The 19,283-nt window shown below is 51.8% G+C and overlaps 1 protein-coding gene across 1 annotated transcript; it reads right to left on the bottom strand.

Moving 5' to 3' along the window:
• Window positions 1–982: 982 nt before the first annotated feature.
• On the bottom strand, window positions 983–4,406 carry DDIT4 (DNA damage inducible transcript 4). The gene is made up of 3 exons (XM_003815972.6): window positions 2,955–4,406; window positions 2,599–2,863; window positions 983–2,325 (listed from the first exon to the last, which is right to left on the bottom strand). Exons 2-3 carry the CDS (start codon window positions 2,801–2,803, stop codon window positions 1,832–1,834), a joined length of 699 nt encoding a protein of 232 aa, XP_003816020.1. The 5' UTR covers window positions 2,804–2,863; window positions 2,955–4,406; the 3' UTR covers window positions 983–1,831.
• Window positions 4,407–19,283: the final 14,877 nt, after the last annotated feature.

Below are 19,283 nucleotides of genomic sequence, written 5' to 3'. Positions count from 1 at the left end.
CAAGAGCCACTGTTTTAGTCTTGAGCAAACAAGGCCTGTCTGGGACCAGGAAGAGAAACAAGGGAGATAAAAACTCTCCAAATGCCAGTTGGTGTGGGTGGATGTAATTCCAGGGAAGAAGGGGGAAAGGCCCTGGGCTTCATCTGGCCCAACTCCAATTTGCCAATTTTTCTGACAAGGAACTTAGGGCCCAGAATGCACAATGCATCTTTTGTTTTTAGAGACAGGGTCTTGCTGTCACCCAGGCTGCAGCCTTGAACTCCTGGACTCAAGCAATCCTCTGGCTTCAGCATCCCAAGTGGCTGGGACAACAGGTCACAGAGGACGTCTGGGTGACCCAAGGTATCGTTAAGGTAGGCCTGCTATTTCCTTGCTCTCTAAGCCCTTAGCACTCCTTCCCTCACCTGTGTGTGTGCAAGGAGTTCTGCACCTGCCTGGTCCAGACTTCCTTCCAGTGGCAGCTCATGCCCCTCTTGGTTCCTTGTCCAGTGAGAGGCATGAGCTAAGTAGCATTTTTCAAACTCCCCCTCTTAGTCTTTTTAAATCCAGAGATAAGATTTGTAATTTTCATGATGGTAGAACAACTGATTTTTTTCTCCCAGAAAGAAAAAAGGTATTTTCTAGTTCTTTCACTGTTTATTAAAGACCTTGGGCTCAGTGGGCCCTCCTGTCTGGGCCTTCTAACCGGGGCAGCCAGGTGAGCTCTCCCTCTGGAGACTCTGGCTCGGTGGGAGGTCTGACTCACCCCCTACCTTCAGGGGTTTCCAGTGTGTTCTCCTAGTAGCTTCAGCCAGCACAGGGCCAAGGGTTCTTGACACAGATGGCACACGGTACACATACCTCTGTCACCAGGCTGGCAGGCAGTCCCGGAAAGGGATGGAGGAACACACAGGTGGACCCCAGGGCCTGATGAGACCTGCCTTTCACTAGCACCCATCTCCCTCCTTTTCACTTCATGGTACTGATGAGAGACTCAACCAACTGTTTTAACAAACATGTTTATTAGAAAAGTAAAAAATATTGCATAGGTCTTAATACTTGAACATCAAGTGTATTCATGAACAGTGAGTATCTTATCTTCATGTAAACAGTTCTAGATGGAAGACCCAGATGGCACTCCTCCCGGGGAGGGGTTCCAGCCCCCACCCTCTCAGCCCCTCCCCTCCCAGCTCAACTCCGCAGTACACGATGGTGGAAGGCTTAAACGCAGCTCCCAGGTGTATTTTTTCCAAGTGTCAAAGATCCCAAGTGATCCCTGACACCCACCCCTTCCTACTCTTACATTCATGCGTCTGTAAGATAGCTGCCTACAACAGGTCAGTAGTGATGCTCCGATCAGAAAAACAAGATACAAAACAAACAACAAACACACTTGGTCCCTTCAGACCAGTAAGATACACAAACCACCTCCACGACCTCCGACCTCCCCCCTCCCTCCGGCTGCTCTGAGGAGCACGTGCCTCTTCCTTCACCCTGGGCCAGGCTGGGGCGGGAGCAGCCCAGCTGCTCTCTGGCTGTCACACCACTGTTAACTGTCAGTAACAAAAATAATAAGGTACATGCTACACACACATCCAGCTGGAAGCCTTGTTGGCCCCTAAGCCTTTGTTTCATGCTACAGTACTGAGGGGTATGTGTCCCCAATGCACAGCCACCCGCACACAACTCAATGAGCTTCCTGGGAAACACTATTCCCCCACCTCCACCTTAGGTGGCTGCCTCAGTTTTCCAACCACAGGAATCAGTCCCTCAGCTCCTGCCTCTAGTCTCCACCCCAAAAGTTCAGTCGTCTCTGCCTTGGGGGGCACTGTCGGCCCCCTCAGGTTGAAGTTCAACACTCCTCAATGAGCAGCTGTTCCGAGCTGTACAGCTTCTTCTTGATGACTCGGAAGCCAGTGCTCAGCGTCAGGGACTGGCTGAAGCCAGGGAGGAAGGGAGAGTTGGCGGAGCTAAACAGCCCCTGGATCTTGGGCCAGAGTCGTGAGTCCAGGCGCAGCACGAGGGTCAGCTGGAAGGTGGGCACCAGGCTGGGGTCGAGTGCCAGCTGGCCCACGCTGTGGCAGCTCTTGCCCTGCTCCACGCAGACGTCCAGCAGCGCCCCCCGCAGGCCGCACGGCTCACTGTAGGCCAGGCGCAGTAGTTCTTTGCCCACCTGGCTTACCAACTGGCTAGGCATCAGCAGGCGCGCAGGGCGTCGAGAGCCCAGCCGCGCCTGGGCCAGGCTCTCCTGCAGCAGCTGCATCAGGTTGGCACACAGGTGTTCATCCTCAGGGTCACTGAGCAGCTCGAAGTCGGGCAACGACACCCCATCCAGGTAAGCCGTGTCTGGAAAGGAGAGCACACAGGAAGGGGTATTAGAGCGGCTTCAAAACGAAACGCACAGGCGGGGGAGGTGCTGTTTCCTTAAGAAACCAACGCTCCTTCCCACTCCGTGCCTCAGTTTCCGCCTCACTCACCTTATACTCCAATTCCCCCTGCCCCCAAGCAATCTGGGTCCCGATGGGATAGGAAGCCAAGGCGGCTCTGACCCCTTCCAGCACCGGGGCTTCCCCACCTTCCCGGCCCCTCGAGTCGGGTCGGCACCCGCCCACCGCTCACCTTCCTCCGGCCCGAAGCCACTGTTGCTGCTGTCCAGGGACTCGCAGTCCGAGCTCTCCAGGCTCGTGGAGCGGTCAAACCCCTCCTCCCGGGCCGCCGACCCCCAGGCTGAGCGCGGCGGCCGATCTGGGGTGGGAGTTCGGGGCAAGGACGAGGGCGAAGAGGAGGTGGACGACGACGAGAAGCGGTCCCAAAGGCTAGGCATGGTGAGGACAGACGCCAGGGCGTTTGCTGATGAACTCAGAGTGCCGGAGCGTAGAAGCCGCTGTAAGACAAGAGGGGGACCGACCGGGCGTCAGTCTGGGGACCAGACCAGACCGCGAGCTCTAGGACCCACACACAGAAGGGACACTCACCAGCTAGCGCGGTCAGCGAGAACTGCTAAGACAAGTGCGTCCTGCCGCTTGAATGGGTGTGCGAACCGGTGCCAACCACCGAGAGCCGCCCAGACCCGTCCCAGCTCTACGCTCGCACCTCCCCCCTTGGCCTGCTGCGCCCTAGCACCAGCGCGGAGCAGCCTATAAGGACTAGCGCGGCGAGGCCACGCCTTCTCTGCGCCACGACCCAATCCAGACCCGGGAGTGTGGCCCGCCTTGGCCAATGGACTCCGGGCGCACGTAAGCAACGTTCTCTCCTGCCCGGTGACAGCGGCCGGGCCCCGCCTCCATTGAGCCCCGGAAAGCTCGCAGTCGAACCCCGACCCACCGCCACGCCCCCTTTCTGGAAAGGATCCGCGGCGGCTGCAGCTGCCAAGGTCCCCGAGGGCGCTCGCGGCAGGGGAGGATCAAGGAAAGACTTGTTTATTATAGGGTTGCATTGCTGGAGGAGGGGACAGCCCGTGACCAGGCTAGGAGGAGAGGCAGGGAAGCGTGAGGGGGCGGCGGGCAAGGAAAATGGTTGCCCCCAGCGTCTTGGATCCTAAAGCTTCGGGAACAACTGGGCACACACGGGGGGATGCCCGTGGGACGGCGGCGCAGGAGCAGACGTTAGCCCGGCCTGCCCTCGCGCCCTTACCCCCTCTATCCCTGCTTTGCAAAGGCTTGGGATATGGGGGTGGGGTCCACAGACTGGGAAGCTCCGGGCACCATGCTACCCCTTCCCCAAGGCCCCACCTGCCCATCCTGGCTGTTACTCTACAGCCCAGGACATAGGTTAATGGGGATCCCTGCCTCCTCCCAAACCCTATCTGCTTCCACTTCCAACTGCTCCCAAGGAGAGGGCTTGAGGAGAGTGGTTAGAGGAGTGTGGATGGGCCCGGGTTCATAGCGCCCAGTGCAGGGATGGAAGCGAGGATTCACAGCAGTCGGACTCACAGACCCATCCGCACGCCCCGCGGACTGCAGGCAGCGCAGCCGGACCTCCCTGCCCGGGCGCCCCCCGGGTCCTAGCGCCCAGCGCTCGCCTAGCGCTTTGTGTAAAAGATCCAGACGGTTGCATCAGGACCGAGGACCGAGATCTCTGGAAAAGCCAGGGAGTGCAATGGCCATCCCGTGTTTCATCATTCAGGCGGGGCCACAGGAAATCTGGCCTGGCAGCAGTGCTCAGAGGCTAACAGTGGTTGCTGAGGGTGGGTGGAGGTTGAGACGGACTCGACCTTTATTGCTCTAAAGGTTTATCAGTCTGGGACAGGAGGACCCTGATGGAAGAGGGAGCCAAACTTACATCAGATGCCCAGGGCCCCGGGGGCGGGCAAGGAACCTAACCAGATAGGCGGGCCTTGCCTCGGGTCAGGCTTGCTTTCGCGTGACAAATGACACTTGCAGGAGATGTCAGGCCACTGCTCTCCGCAACCCCCATCCCCACCCCAACTTAGAAAAAAGAAAAAGTTGACACTTGGGCCAAGACTTAGAACCTGAAAGAACCAGAATCCAAGCTCTGCACCCTACTCTCATTTGACAGGTGGGAGACTCACTTATGGAGACAAATTTATGGATTAAAAAAAGAAATCAGGGGATCCAGGAGACATCTTAAAGACAGCTGCAGAATGGAATAGTTTGTGAGCCACTGGGACTTTCAAGGCCTTCTCTTCCCATTCTTCAAGCTCTGTCGCTTGTTGGAGCCTTAAAGACACCAGATTGCTTAACAATGGGGATATAAAAATTAAAAATAATAAAAAGACACTGGATCAAGGCGGCTAGTTGTTCTTGGAGGGCTGGAGTAGATGACAAACTCTTGAAATCACTCTTACAGAGGTGACCTGCATGGGTGTGTCTTCCTGCTGGCCAGAGAGAAGATCTGAATTAATCCATCAGGAACATTCACATTTCCTCCAGGCTGATTTGGGCGGGACACCTAAACACCCTAAGGAAACAAGAGTTACGATGTTTTTTCTTCTTCTTCTTCTTTTTTTTTTTTTTTTTTTTTTTGAGATGGGGTCTCACTCTTTCACCCAGGCTGGAGTGCAGTGGTGCGATCTTGGCTCACTGCAAGCTCCGCCTCCCGGGTTCACACCATTCTCCTACCTCAGCCTCCGGAGAAGCTGGAACTGCAGGTGCCCACCACCACGTCCGGCTAATCTTTTGTATTTTTAGTAGAGAGAGGGTTTCACCGTGTTAGCCAGGATGGTCTCGATCTCCTGACCTCGTGATCCGCCTGCCTCGGCCTCCCAAAGTGCTAGGATTACAGGCGTGAGCCACCGCGCCCGGCCTAATTTTTGTATTTTTAGTAGAGAGAGGGTTTCACCATGTTGGCCAAGCTGGTCTCAAATTCCTGAACTCAGGTGATCCACCAGCCTGGGCCTCCCAAAGTGCTGGGATTACAGGCGTGAGCCACCACGCCTGGCCTTTTTTTTTTTTTTTTTTTTTGACAGAAAAAAAAATTCAGGAAAATGTGGAACACTGACCTAAAGAAAGCACAGGCTTTTTTTTTTTTTTTCTTTTAAGTAGATATTCATAAGGAAAAGAATCCGGGTCCGGTTTGGAAAGGTCAGTTATTAGGAATCATTTATTCATTCAACAAACACCATCAAGACTGCCCAACAGTGTTACAAGCACCTTTTTTTCATTCACTGTCTCCTTCTGTTAATAAAACAACTTGTCTCAAATGGGAAGGGCTGGTTAATGCGCACTGAGTAATTTTGTTTCTTTTCAAAAGAAATCTATTAGTGTTATTGTCTCATTGTGTTTCTAAAAAGCGATTAAAAAAAAAAAGAAGGCAGTCCTATTGTTGGAAGTGTTTCCTAAAGTAGGAGGGAGTGGGTTCCAGGGTAAAGTCTCCTGCAAGGAGGCCTGGCAGAGGCCTGGGGGAGTTGGGAGTGGTCAGTGTCTTCCCCTGTGACACCTGCTAAAACCCCTGATAGAGAAAAGGCCTGTATGCCAGGAGAATCTCAAAGGTCGGGAGGGGGGTAAAGGGGGGGTTCTTAACTGCTAGCCTCTCCCAGGAGCCAGAGTGCAGGGCCTTGGTCCGTCCTGTCCTGAGGTGGAGGGTAGATTCCCTTCCATCTGGCTGGAGCTGGAAAGACTTTGTAACCACCCTCCCTACACCGAACACCCCCTCACTCCACAGCTCTGCAAATGGGGCCCTTCTGGGCAGGAGGACGCTCCATCTCCTGGCCTCTGAACCAGACCTCATTGGAGCTCTCACAAAACCTAGAAACCCTGCATTTGGTGTCCACCCACCCGCTCCTCCTCCCCTCAGGCCAAGGTGGGCTTGCCTAGACATGCTTCCACCAGCAGCCTTGGCCACCCAACTCTGGCATCCCTTCCTCCAGGAAGCCTCCCCTAGCACCCTCATCCCGACACTCCATCCCTTAGGTGTCTTCCTCAGGGCATCTTTCCAGCCAGTGCATATCTTTGTTGTTAATAATTCTTTCCACTTTGGTCTTCCCACTAGACAGTAAGCTACTTGAGGATGGCGTTCTACTCATCCTAACTTCAAGTAGCCAGCACTGTGCCCAGTACATAGAAAAGGCTCAGCAAATGTTCCTTGGATACATACATGAATGAATGGATGGATGAATGAATGGCTAGATGAGGGAAGAACGTGGCTTCTCTGGCTGTGGCAGCTCACACTTTTAACCCACACACTTTGGAGGTGAGAGGATTACTTGAAGCCAGGAGTTTAGGACCAGCCTAGGCAACATAGTGAGACCCTGTGTCTACAAAAAATTTAAAAATTAGCCAGGCATGGTGGCTGATGCCTGTAACCCCAGCACTTTGGGAGGCTGAGGCGGGCAGATCACTTGAGCTCAGGAGTTTGAGACCACCCTGGGCAACATGGTGAAACCCCGTCTCTACTAAAATACAGAAAATTGGCCAGGCGCAGTGGTTCACGCCAGCGTTTTGGGAGGCTGAGGCAGGTGGATCACGAGGTCAAGAGATCCAGACGATCCTGGCCAACATGGTGAAACCCCATCTCTACTAAAAGTACAAAAATTAGCTGGGCGTGGTGTCGCGTGCCTGTAGTCCCAGCTAGTTGGGAGGCTGAGGCAGGAGAATTGCTTGAACCCGGGAGGCGGAGGTTGCAGTGAGCCGTGATCTTGCCACTGCACTCGAGCCTGGGTGACAGAGCGAGACTCTGTCTCAAATAAATAAATAAATAAATAATAAAAATTAACTGGGCATGGTAGCACACGTCTTTAGTCCCAGGTACTCAGGAAGCTGAAGTAGGAGAATCGCTGGAGCCTGGCCAGGGTTACAGTGAGCTATGATGGTACCACTGCACTATAGCTTGGGTGACATAGTGAGACAAAAACAAAAAGCACATGGCTTTTCCAGAATTGCAGACACCCGCATCTAGATTCCCAGGATCTAGTGGGGCCTATGGGGTGCCTTCAAGAGGACCCTGATGCTACCTTTCCATCCTCTTTATGGCAAGTGCTGCCAAGAGCCTTGGACAGATCTGACCATTTCCCTTCCTCCTCAGCTGGGGTCTGGGAATGGGGCTTCTAAGCCAATCCAGTTCTTCCTCTGGAATATAGTCAGCGACCGACCCCAGGAAACTGGGGAGAGACGTGAAATCTTGCAGAGGGCTGATCTGTTGTAGGGAATTTTTTTTTTTTTTTTTTTTTTTTGAGACGGAGTTTCGCTGTTTCGCTCTTGTTGCCCAGGCTGGAGTGCAATGGCACGATCTCGGCTCACTGCAACCTCCGCTTCCTGGGTTCAAGTGATTCTCCTGCCTCAGCCTCCTCAGTAGCTGGGATTACAGACATGCGCCACCACACCCAGCTTATTTTGTATTTTGAGTAGAGACAGGGTTTCTCCATGTTGGTCAGGCTGGTCTTGAACTCCCAACCTCAGGTGATCCACCCGCCTAGGCCTCCCAAAGTGTTGGGATTATAGGCGTGAGCCACCGCACCTGGCTTTTTTTTTTTTGGAAACAGAGTTTCACTCTTGTTGCCCAGGTCTCAGCCTCCTGAGTAGCTGGGATTACAGGAAGGAAGGAGGGAAGGAAGGAAGGAAGGAAGGAAGGGAGGGAGGGAGGGAGGGAGGGAGGGAAATTAACCATTTCAAAGTGAACAGTTAGTTCAGTGGCATTTAGTACACTCACAACGTTGTGCAACCACTACCTCTATCTGGTTCCAAAACACCTTTCCTAACTCCCATGGAGGTCCTTTACCCATGAAGCAGTCACTCCCCTCAAAATGCTTTGAAGTTGAAGTGTTCCCTTGTTGGTAGAAGTAGGGCTGGGTGTGGTGGCTCATGCCTATAATCCTAGCACTTTGGGAGGACAATGTGGGAGGACTGACTGAAGCCAAGAGTTCAAGACCAACCTGGCCAACATAGTGAGACCCCCATCTCTATTTTTTTTTTTGAGACGGAGTCTTGTTCTGTTGCCAAGCTGGAGTGATCTCAGCTCACTGCAACCTCCGCCTTCCAAGTAGCTGGGACTACAGGTGCACACCACCATGCCCAGATAATTTTTTCATATTTTAGTAGAGATGGGGTTTCACCATTTTGGCCAGGATGGTCTCGATCTCCTGACCTCATGATCCACCCGCCTTGGCCTCCCAAAGTGCTGGGATTACAGGTGTGAGCCACCACACCTGGCTTTTTTTTTTTTAATTAAAAAAAAAAGAAGAAGCAGCAGGGCTGCCTCTTTGCACAACTCCAGAGGATGCTGCTACCATTAGAGTCTGCATGAACATGTGTCTTCTGGAGAGTAGTGCTCCAGGGAGCACTCATCACATAGACACAATGTGCAACACGACAGCCGCAAGACAACCCTGGTGGGGAGACTGGCCGACCTCTGAGCAGGAGTGGGCTGGTGTCATGTCCCAGGTGACTCAGGCCTCTGGAGTTGGTGATCAGGCCCCATGTCCCAGTGTCTGTGGCCAGGGCCCTGACTGTGCATAAACCCTGCCTCTTCCAGGACTGCACTCCATCAGAATAGAGCGCAATGCCGCAACCTGCAATTTAAAGTCAATGAGCACTCACTCCCGGCCACCTGCCCCTCCCCGTTCAGGCGGTTCCGTCTGGAGCACCGGTTCCCAGGGCCTCGGTCTGGCAAGTCACCCTGGTCGGGTTTGGGAAGTTGAACCAGATCTTGGGGTGGGGGTGTGATTCCAAGAACCCCAGAATTCAGGATAGAAACCCCTGAAGGCCAGCCAGCTCGCTCGCATGCCTCTGCTTGGGGCGCCTCTGTAGCCCTTTGGAAATTTCTCATTGCGGCTGGTGGAAGTAGCTGGTGGAGGAGCCCGTGGGTCGAGGCATGAAGGAGAAGGTGGAGCATTGGGAGGAGGTGGAGATGAGAAGCCAGCAGAAGTGTTCCCAGGATTCTGTGGCTTTCTTGAAAAACAACAAACAGCTTGGTCAAAATAGCACGATTATAAATGCACCTGGTTTAGGAGGCTTGTGAAAAGCTGAAGTGAGGGCCTCAAGGAGGATTTTGTCTATCCTACTGGAGGGAGAGTTAAAAACTCAGTGAGGAGTCTTTGCAAATAAGGCTGCTTTTTGAAATGGAAATACTAACAATACAATGTATTGAGCAGTCTTTTTTTTTTTTTTTTTTGAGATGGAGTCTCACTCTGTCACCCAGGTTAGAATGCAGTGGCACGATCTCTGCTCACTGCAACCTCTGCCTCCCAGGTTCAAGTGATTCTCCTGCCTCAGCCTCCTGAGTAGCTGGCACTGCAGGCACGTGCCACCACGCCTGGCTAATTTTTGTATTTTTAGTAGAGACGGGGTTTCACCATGTTGGGCAGGCTGGTCTTGAACTCCTAACATCAAGTGATCCGCCTGCCTCAGCCTCCCAAAGTGCTAGGATTACAGGCATGAGCCACCGGGCCTGGACTGTATTGAGCAGTCTTTCAAAGTAGCTTTTAAAAATCTGTTGTCCAGACCGGGCGCAGTGGCTCATGCCTGTAATCCCAGCACTTTGGGAGGCTGAGGTGGGCGGATCACCTGAGGTCGGGAGTTCGAGACCAGCCTGACCAACATGGAGAAACCCCCATCTCTACTAAAAATAGAAAATTAGCCGGGCGTGGTGGCACATGCCTGTAATCCCAGCTACTAGGGAGGCTGAGGCAGGAGAATCGCTTGAACCTGGGAGGCAGAGGTTGTGGTGAGCCGAGATTGTGCCATTGCACTCGAGCCTGGGCAACAAGAGTGAAACTCCATCTCAAAAAAAAAAAAAAAAAAAAAAAATCTGTTGTCCAAGTATGCCCCAAGGAACAAATATAGTGCCATTCTACAGATGTGGACATTGAGGCTCAAAGTGAGAGTCCCGTAATCCCTCCGTGAACCAGTGGCTTTCATTTCAAGTCTGATTAATAATTAGAATCAGGCTGGGTGTGGTGGCTCATGCCTATAATCCCAGCACTTTGGGAGGCCAAGGCGGTCGGATCACGAGGTCAGGAGTTCAAGACCAGCCTGGCCAACATGGTGAAACCTGATCTCTACTAAAAATACAAAAATTAGCTGGGTGTGGTGGGACACCCCTGTAGCCCCAGCTATTCAGGAGGCTGAGGCAGGAGAATCGCTTGAACCCAGGAAGCGGATGTTACAGTGAGCTGAGATCACGCCATTGCACTCCAGCCTGGGCAACAGAGTGTGACTCCATCTCAAAAAAAAAAAAAAAAAAAAAAAAAAAAAATTGAATCAGCTGAGGAGCTTGTAAAACCGAGATTCTCATCTCCTCAACCCCCATTCTGATTGGGTAGGTCTGGATGGGGTCCTTAGGAGCAAAATTCTCCAGGCGATTCTGATGCTTATCTTTAGTTGGGGTGCTTATTGACCTCTAGGAAAGAAAGATAGGCCTGGTTGGGTTAGGGGTGGGTGAGAGCTTGCAGCTGTGTAGACAGGGCTCACACGTGACAAAGGTGAGCTCACAGACAACCAGTTCTGCCTGGTTCTGCCTGGGGTCCTAGGTTTCCCAAGAAGTCATTTCCTCTGGGGAGAGGGCAGGGCAGTGGGAACCCCACAAAGGGCTAGGTTGATAAACCACCCACGCCAAGGGATAAGGGTTTTGAGAGCTGAGAGAGTAGCCTGAGGATTCTGGCAGACCTCTGTATCCCAGCAGTAGCAAAGACACAGACAGCCTACCAGACTTCATGCAGCCCACCCGTCTCCAGCCCGCGCGGTCAAATGAGTTGTCCTAGGGACCCAGCCAGGCCTGGAACCTCATCCTTCTGACTCCGGCACTGTCTCTTTTCTCCTCATCTGTCCCACTGACTGTCAGGAAGGAATCCCATCCACTTAGAGGCCAGGTTTCTGCCAGCCATTACTAAGATCCCTCTCCAATCCTGGGTTCTGAATCCTTGTGAGGAGAGAAAGCAATGAAGTGCAGGGAGGGCTATGCAACCCCCTCTCTCTAGTGAGTCTCTTAAACCTCGGCTAGCTCAGGCCCTGTGGAGTGAGAGGATAGGAGTCAGCAGACCTTAGTTGCAGGCTGTTTGGCCACTAAGGATGGATCGGAGTCTGGGCTGTGGCCCAGAAGCAGCCCCCAGGAAGCATACCATGTCTTTGAAGCCCAGAATTTTTATTACAAATAACACAATTTTGCATTTTATTATATATTTTATCTGTGTTAATTTCAGTAGCAAATGTTTAGATTACTTACTAGTTAAATTACTTAATTTCTCCCTCCAAAAAAAGAAAAAAACTTTTTTTTTCTTTTTTGAGACAGAGTCTCGCTCTGTCCTCCTGGCTGGAGTGCAGTGCCGATATCTCAGCTCACTGCAACCTCTGCCTCCCAGGTTCAAGAGATTCTCCTGCCGCAGCCTCACGGGTAGCTGGGATTACAGGTATGCGCCACCACGCCTGGCTAATTTTTTTATTTTTAGTAGAGACGGGGTTTTGCCATGTTGGCCAGGCTGGTCTCTAACTCCTAGCCTCAAGTAATCTGCCTGCCTCGGCCTCCCAAAGTGCTGGGATTACAGGCGTGAGTAACCAAGCCCGGCCTTCATACCTCAGTTTTGAAAACACGGAACTAGAGAATCTCAAAGACCTCTTCAACCTCTACAAGGATCATAGCAAAGGAGAAAGATATAATACATTCCATGGAGCTGCTTTCCCCCAAACCCCAGTCCTAGCCCATAGGACTCTCTGCAGGAGGCCTGCCAGAGAAGGTAGAAATAGGCATTTCAGCCATTTCAGTGCTTTTGCCTTTTGAGGGCTTCCAATTGGTTTACAATATGGAAATATTGTTGATATCCATATAACAAAGGGGGAAGCAGGGATGGGGGTTTTTCCACCAGCCTAGGGAGTATATGACAGGGGATGACAGAGATGATCAGGACCTGCCACAGTTGGGAAAGCCCAAACCCAGGCTCATCATTTGTCTGGACAGCAAAATGAGCTCACTCTATTGTTGTTGTTTTTCCTTCTAGAGAAGAAAGGAGACCAGGAGGACCTGTCTAGCCTCTGCGTTTCCCAAAGGGCTGGGGTGAGTAGAGCTAGATCAGCAGAGAGAAGGGTCAGCCTTCTCACTGTCAGGATTCTTCTGTCAGTAGAATGAACCTTAAAATCTTTCTTTTTTTCTTTTCTTTTGAGATGGAGTTTCGCTCTTGTTGCCCAGGCTGGAGTGCAATGGCGCAATCTTGGCTCACCGCAACCTCCGCCTCCCAGGTTCAAGCGATTCTCCTGCCTCAGCCTCCTGAGTAGCTGGGATTACAGGCATGTGCCACCACACCTGGCTAACTTTTTTGTATTTTTAGTAGAGATGGGGTTTTACTATTTTGGCCAGGCTGGTCTCAAACTCCTAACCTCATGATCCGCCTGCCTTGGCCTCCCAAAGTGCTGGGATTACAGGCATGAGCTACCATGCCCGGCTAAAATCTTTTAATGTTAAGATAAGCAGGTCCTAAGAGAGTACTCCTTCCAGCCCCCAACCTCCCCCACTTTATGGACAAGGAACTGACAGGGCAGGGAGCCTTAGGAGGTTCCAGGATCTCCCTCTCTCCTGGCAGTTAGGCCCCACTCAATCCTCTGGAACTTTCTTCTCCCTGGCTTTGGTCTCCTTCATCACCCTTCTGCGATGCCTCTAACCTCACTCAGAAGTGCATTTTATCTCCAGTGGCCTTAATAGTCAAAGGCTTGGGAAACTCAAGTCTAGGCAAAAGGCAGCTGCCCAGGTCTGCATGCTGAGCCTTTCTCTGGAACACCTGGGCTGGCAGGAAATGGAAGCTGCCAGCCCACCTGGCAATTTGCCATCTCTTCACAAAGATCTTTTTTTTTTTTTTTTGAGGTGGAGTCTCACTCTGTCACCCAGGCTGGAGTACAAGTGGTGCAATCTCAGCTTACTGCAACCTCTGCCTCCCGGCTTCAAGGGATTCACCTGCCTCAGCCTCCCGAGTAGCTGAGATTACAGGAATGCACTACCACGCCCGGTTTATTTTTGTATTTTCAACAGAGACGGGGTTTCACTACGTTGGCCAGGCTGGTCTCAAACTCTTGACCTCAGGTGATCTGCCCCCTTCAGCCTCCCAAAGTGCTGGGATTACAGGCATGAACCACCGCACCAGCCTCCTCACAAAGATCATTGACCCTTATGGAACGCTTCAGGATTCTAAAAACACTCGCACAGGCCTGGCACGGTGGCTCACGTCTGTAATCCCAGCACTTTGGGAGGCCAAGGCAGGCGGATCATGAGGTCAGGAGTTTGAGACCAGCCTGGCCAAAATAGTAAAACCCCATCTCTACTAAAAATAGAAAAAGTTAGCCGTGCGTGCTGGCGGGCGCCTGTAATCCCAGCTACTCGGGAGGCTGAGGCAGGAGAATCGCTTGAACCCGGGAGGTAGAGGTTGCAGTGAGCCTAGATCGCGCCACTAGACTCCAGCCTGGGCAACAGTGTGAAATTCCATCTCAAAAAACCCAAAACAAACAAAAAAACACACTTCCATATTTTTTAGGGCTTTCATAACTTTTTTTTTTTAATTTTGAGATGGAGTCTTATGTTGCCCAGGCTGGACTCGATCGTGGCTCACTGCAACCTGTCTCCTGGATTTAAGCGATTCTCCTGCCTCCGCCTCCTAAGTAGCTGGGATTACAGGTGCCCGCCACCATGCCTGGCTAATATTTGTATTTTTAGTAAAGACAGGGTTTCACCATGTTGGCCAGGCTGGTCTTGAACTCCTGACCTCAGGCGATCTGCTCGCCTTGGCCTCCCAAAGTGCTGGGATTACAGGTGTGAGGCACTGCACCCAGCCTTATAACTTTTTGTCTTTTTCCACATGTTCTAAAGGATTTTCATAACTTTGTTAATAAAAATAACAACTGGAGGCTGGGCATGGTGGCTCATGCCTGTAATCTCAGCACTTTGGGAGGCCAAGGTGGGCAGATCACTTGAGTCAAGGAGGTCAAGACCAGCCTGGCCAACATGGTGAAATCCCATCTCTACTAAAGAGACAAAAAGTTAGCTGGACATGGTAGAGTATACCTGTATTCCCAGCTTCTTGGGAGGCTGAGGTGGGAAAATCACTTGAGCCCAGGAGGCTGAGGTTACAGTGAGCTGAGATTGTGCCACTGCACTCCAGCCTGGGTCAAAAAGCAAGACTCTGTCTCAAAAAAAAAAAAAAAAAAAAAAAAAAAGACTTAGGCTAGGCAGTGGCTCACACCTGTAATTCCAGCACATGATTTGGGAAGCTGAGGCGAGTGGATCACTTGAGGCCAGGAGTTTGAGACCAGCATGGCCAACATAGTGAAACCCTGTCTCTACTAAAAATACAAAAATTACCCAGGTTTGGTGGCATGCACCTGTAATCCCAGCTACCTGGGAGGCTGAGGCAGGAGAATCACTTGAACCCGGGAAGCGGAGGTTGCGGTGAGCCAAGATCATTCCACTGCACTCCAGCCTGGGTGATAGAGTGAGACGCTATCTCAAACAAAAACGAAACAAACCAACAAAACAAAAATAAAGGCCTGGTATGGTGGCTCACACCTGTAATCCCAGCATAATACTGGCCTGGTACACTGGCTCACACCTGTAATCCCAGCATTTGGGAGGTGGAGATGGGAGGATTGCTTGAATCCAGGAGTTCAAACCAGCCTGGGGCAAGTGGTGAGACCCCCATCTCTACTAAAAATTAAAAAACAACAACTAATATATGTGTGTAGAGTTTGTAGGCAGGACAGACCTCATCAATGTCACTGCACAGGTGAGAAAACTGAGATTCAGATAGGTGCAGTGAGTCACATAGTGTCAGCAAGGCTGGAGCCAGGACTCTACATCTAGGCTCATTTCCCGATCCCAGGCAACCCATACTCTTAGTTGTAAACTAAAAGGGACTGTAAATGCTGGAAAGCGGGGGGTCAATGTTGTAGGGTGGGGTGTAGAACAGTTGGAGTGATCTTCTGTTATCGCTAAGAAGATGTTGACCCAAGAGACTTTCTCTAGGTCAGCCCTTGTTTTATCTGATCAGGTGCTTCCTCCCCCTGTAGAATTCAGCAGCACCTAGCAGTGCTGACTCAAATGGCAAGTCCGACTGACACTCGAGGGGTTTCCCTTTAGCTGCCACCCTCAATCCCAGAAGTGACAGTGATTCTGTTACCATATCCCCCTCTGGGATCCTCCCCCTGGGAGCTCTGGGGTCCCATAGGAAGGCCACTCTGGGAATTGCTGCCTGTGAAGAGGGGCCCTTCCCCACCCCAGCTGTCCCGTATGTAATCCACAAAGGGCCAGACGCTGACATAGGCACCCAGGAGCCACTGCTGAATTTTTTATACTTAAAAGTAGCCGCACAGAAACACAAAAACTTTCAGACTCTGCTCCGGGAACTGGTGCACGCAAGAGCTTAACTGATTTCGCCGCGGTCTGCGGTGGCTTGTCTGGGGCCAGCGGGATGGGGGAAGGGAAGACCCCCCCCTCAGCTCGCTCTCGCCTCCCTCCACAGCGGAGGTGCGACCTCAAGGGAGCGCTGCCGCCGAGGTGACAGATGCAGAGCAGCTGACTGGGGGAAGGGTCCAATCTCCGTCGACCCCCTACTAGGGGAAGCGGGGGACGTGACTTGGAGAACGTGCGACTGAGGAACGGGAGGGGGATGGAGGGAGAGGGGGAACGGGGAGGAGGGCGGGGCTGGCTCTGGCCCCGCCCACCCTCGGGAGGACGGAGGCTCCTCCCACTGCCCGGGAGGAGGGCAGCCAGGCCACGAAGATGCTGAGCTCAGCATTTGGGGCCCCGGCGGCTGGGTGGGGGCAGGGCGCAGGGTTGGCGCCTTTCTGGTGAGAGCCCTAGAGAGGAGAGAGGGGGAGGGAGGGAGAGGCCGAGGAGGCCCTCACACCCCTGAGGCTGTAACTCTTCTCCAACCGGGTGGGTCGTGCTAACAAAGCGGTCTCTGTTGGGGAGGGGAAGGCTTCCTGGGTGTGCGCAAACCCTAAGGGATAGGGGGAAAGAATGTCTGTGACTCACTACCCTAAACCCTGACTTAGCCCCGAGAACTCACGTCAGAGAGGCCAAGCCTTTGTGCCCTCTGACCCCAGGATTGATTTGGTGGAGGGAGCGCAGGGCTGCCCCTGTAGGGCTGCAGTCCCTACTGCCCTGGCTACCCCAGCTAGTGCAGGAAGGAGTTGTATTTAAGGCAACCTTGAAAAGTGCAGGGGGCATCAGCTTGGGAAGGGAAGCAAGGAAAACCTTTCTACCCACTTGGCACAAAGGGCTACCCAGGCCAGGCGGGTGGGTGGCTATTTTTGAGCTGGCCTACATACCTATTTGCCTCTTTATCTTTTTATTATCACACATGGTTATTATGGGAGCTTTTCTTCAGCACTTAGTGCAGCTGATGCGTTCAATGAGGGCTGCACAATACGGTGTGTTGCCTCCCTCGCCAGGAAGTTTTTAAGAGTGTCTGGGCCAGGAAAGAAGGTCATCAGTAGGCCTGCAGCAGCTTCCCCAAGCTCTTGCCACATGGAACAGGATCCTGACCCTGACACCCCCATCCAGAGCTGGTCGCCCTGGAGGCAGATGATGACATTCAGATTTGACAACAGGATCACTGGGTTTTGCTGGGGCCTGAAGCCCCTCAGCCTCTGAGCCTTGTTGCTTGCAGAGGCTGACTCCATAGTCCTACAGCCCCACACTATGGCTTTCCTGCATAGATGGAGCAAGGGATGCTCATCTGCAGTTGAGTTGTGGGCAGAACTGGTTTGGGATTTACTGCTCTGATTTTTCTTAAGTAGAAGCAAGGAGAGCCTGGAACTTTCTGTTTATTTTACCTCTGTTCAGCCTCACTAGGACCTCCCTCTCCAAACCTTTTAATAGCTCCCCATTGCCTTTAGAGCCAGTCTGGCTGCTTAGTTCAGCCTCGCAAGCCTCGGGGGCAGGCTCTAGATTCATTTCCCACCCACAGCCCAGAAGGGGAAAAACACATATGGTTCTAATTATATCTGAAATGCTCTTAAATTTTCCATAAAGTACAGTATGCATGGCTTTGTGTATACAACTTTGCATAGTAATATGTATGTAGATATGCAAAATATATACAGCCACATAAGGTGGATCATAAAGAGAACATCAACAAAGGATAAGCATATAATTTACAGTATTTTAATCATGCTAAAGACAGACACATAGACCTGGAAGTGAGACTGGCAGAGGTCACAGCAGATTTTTCTCTTCTCTCATCTGGTGCTCCCACTGGGATAGGAAATCTTTGGCCCTGAGAAAAACGGATGCTGGTACTCCTTAACATGCTCTTTTTTTAAAAAAAAAATTTAATTAATTAATTTTTTTGAGGCAGGGTCTTGCTCTGTCCCCCAAGCTGGAGTGCAGTAGTGTGATCTCAGCTCACTGCAACCTCTACCTCCTGGGTTCGCCTCCAAAGTAGCTGGGATTACAGGTGTGTGCCACCCACCCGGCTAATTTTTGTATTTTTAGTAGAGATGTGTTTCACCATGTTGGCCAGGCTGGTCTCAAACTCCTGGCCTCAAGTGATCTGTATGCCTCAGTCTCCCAAAGTGCTGGGATTGCAGGCATGAGCCACCGTGCCCAGCCATAATTTACCTTTCCCAGATTCCCTGTGCCCGGTGAGATGCCATTTCTGTGGGGTCCCAAGTGGCTTCCCTTCCAGCTTGCTCCTACCTTCACACCAATTACTCTTCTTCAATGCGCTTCCCACCTTATAGCTACAGCTCACACTCCCAGCTTGTGTTAAGCTCCAGGTCCTTTGAGAAGCCCTCCTTGAACAGGTTTGGGAACCCTCTTGTTCCCCTGCTGGAGAATTCAGGGTAGCGAGTCCAGCCCAGGCCTGGTGCCTTGGAAGCCTGCGCTCAATCACACAGCTGTGCATGAGTATGAGTTGCTCCCTTCTCCTTCAATAGCTTTTTTTTAGATGGAATCTCACTTTGTCGCCCAGGCTGGAGTGCAGTGGTGCAATCTTGACTTACTGCAGCATCCGCCTCCTGGGTTCAAGTGATTCTTGGGCCTCAACCTCCTGAGTAGCTGGGATTACAGGCACCCGCCACCATGCCCAGCTAATTTTTGTATTTTTAGTAGAGATGGGGTTTCACCATGTTGGCCAGGCTGGTTTCGAACTCCTGACCTCAGGTCATTTGCCCACCTTGGCTTCCCAAAGTGCTGGGATTACAGGCGTGAGCCACCGTGCCCAGCCCAGTAGCTAATATTGAAAGGATCCTATCCTGGGTCCGATGCTCCATCAGATTGTAAACTCTTTCAGAGGTCATATATTTCAAATCTTTTTTTTTTTTTTTTTTTTTTAGACGGAGTTTCGCTCTTGATGCTGAGGTTGAAGTGCAGTGGCTGGATCTCGGCTCACTGCAAACTCCACCTCCTGGGTTCAAACGATTCTCCTGCCTCAGCCTCCAGAGTAGCTGGGATTATAGGCACACACCACCACGCCCAGCTAATTTTTTTATATTTTTAGTAGAGATAGGGTTTCACCATGTTGGCCAGGCTGGTCTCGAACTCCTGATGTCAGATGATCTGCCTGCCTCAGCCTCCCAAAGTGCTGGGATTACAGGTGTGAGCCACCAAGCCTGGCACATATTTTAAATCTTAAAACAAAAAAAAAATTGTTTTTATTTTTAAAATGTTTGGTAGAGACAGGGTCTCACTATGCTGACCAGGCTGGTCTTGAACTCCTGGTCTCAAGCAATCCTCTTGCCTTGGCCTCCCAATATATGTATTGTAAGTCTTTTTTTTTTTTTTTTTTTTTTTTTGAGATGGAGTCTCACTCTATCACCGAGGCTTGAGTGTAGTGGCACAATCTTGACTCACCGCAACTTCCACCTCCCGGGTTCAAGTGATTCTCCTGTCTCAGCATCCCGAGTAGCTGGAATTACAGGCACGTGCCACCA

Source organism: Pan paniscus, chromosome 8, assembly GCF_029289425.2.
Source record: "Pan paniscus chromosome 8, NHGRI_mPanPan1-v2.0_pri, whole genome shotgun sequence".
Classification (NCBI taxonomy): Eukaryota; Metazoa; Chordata; class Mammalia; order Primates; family Hominidae; genus Pan; species Pan paniscus.
Note: the sequence above shows the minus strand (reverse complement) of the source record. Positions and strands in the feature narration are given on the sequence as shown.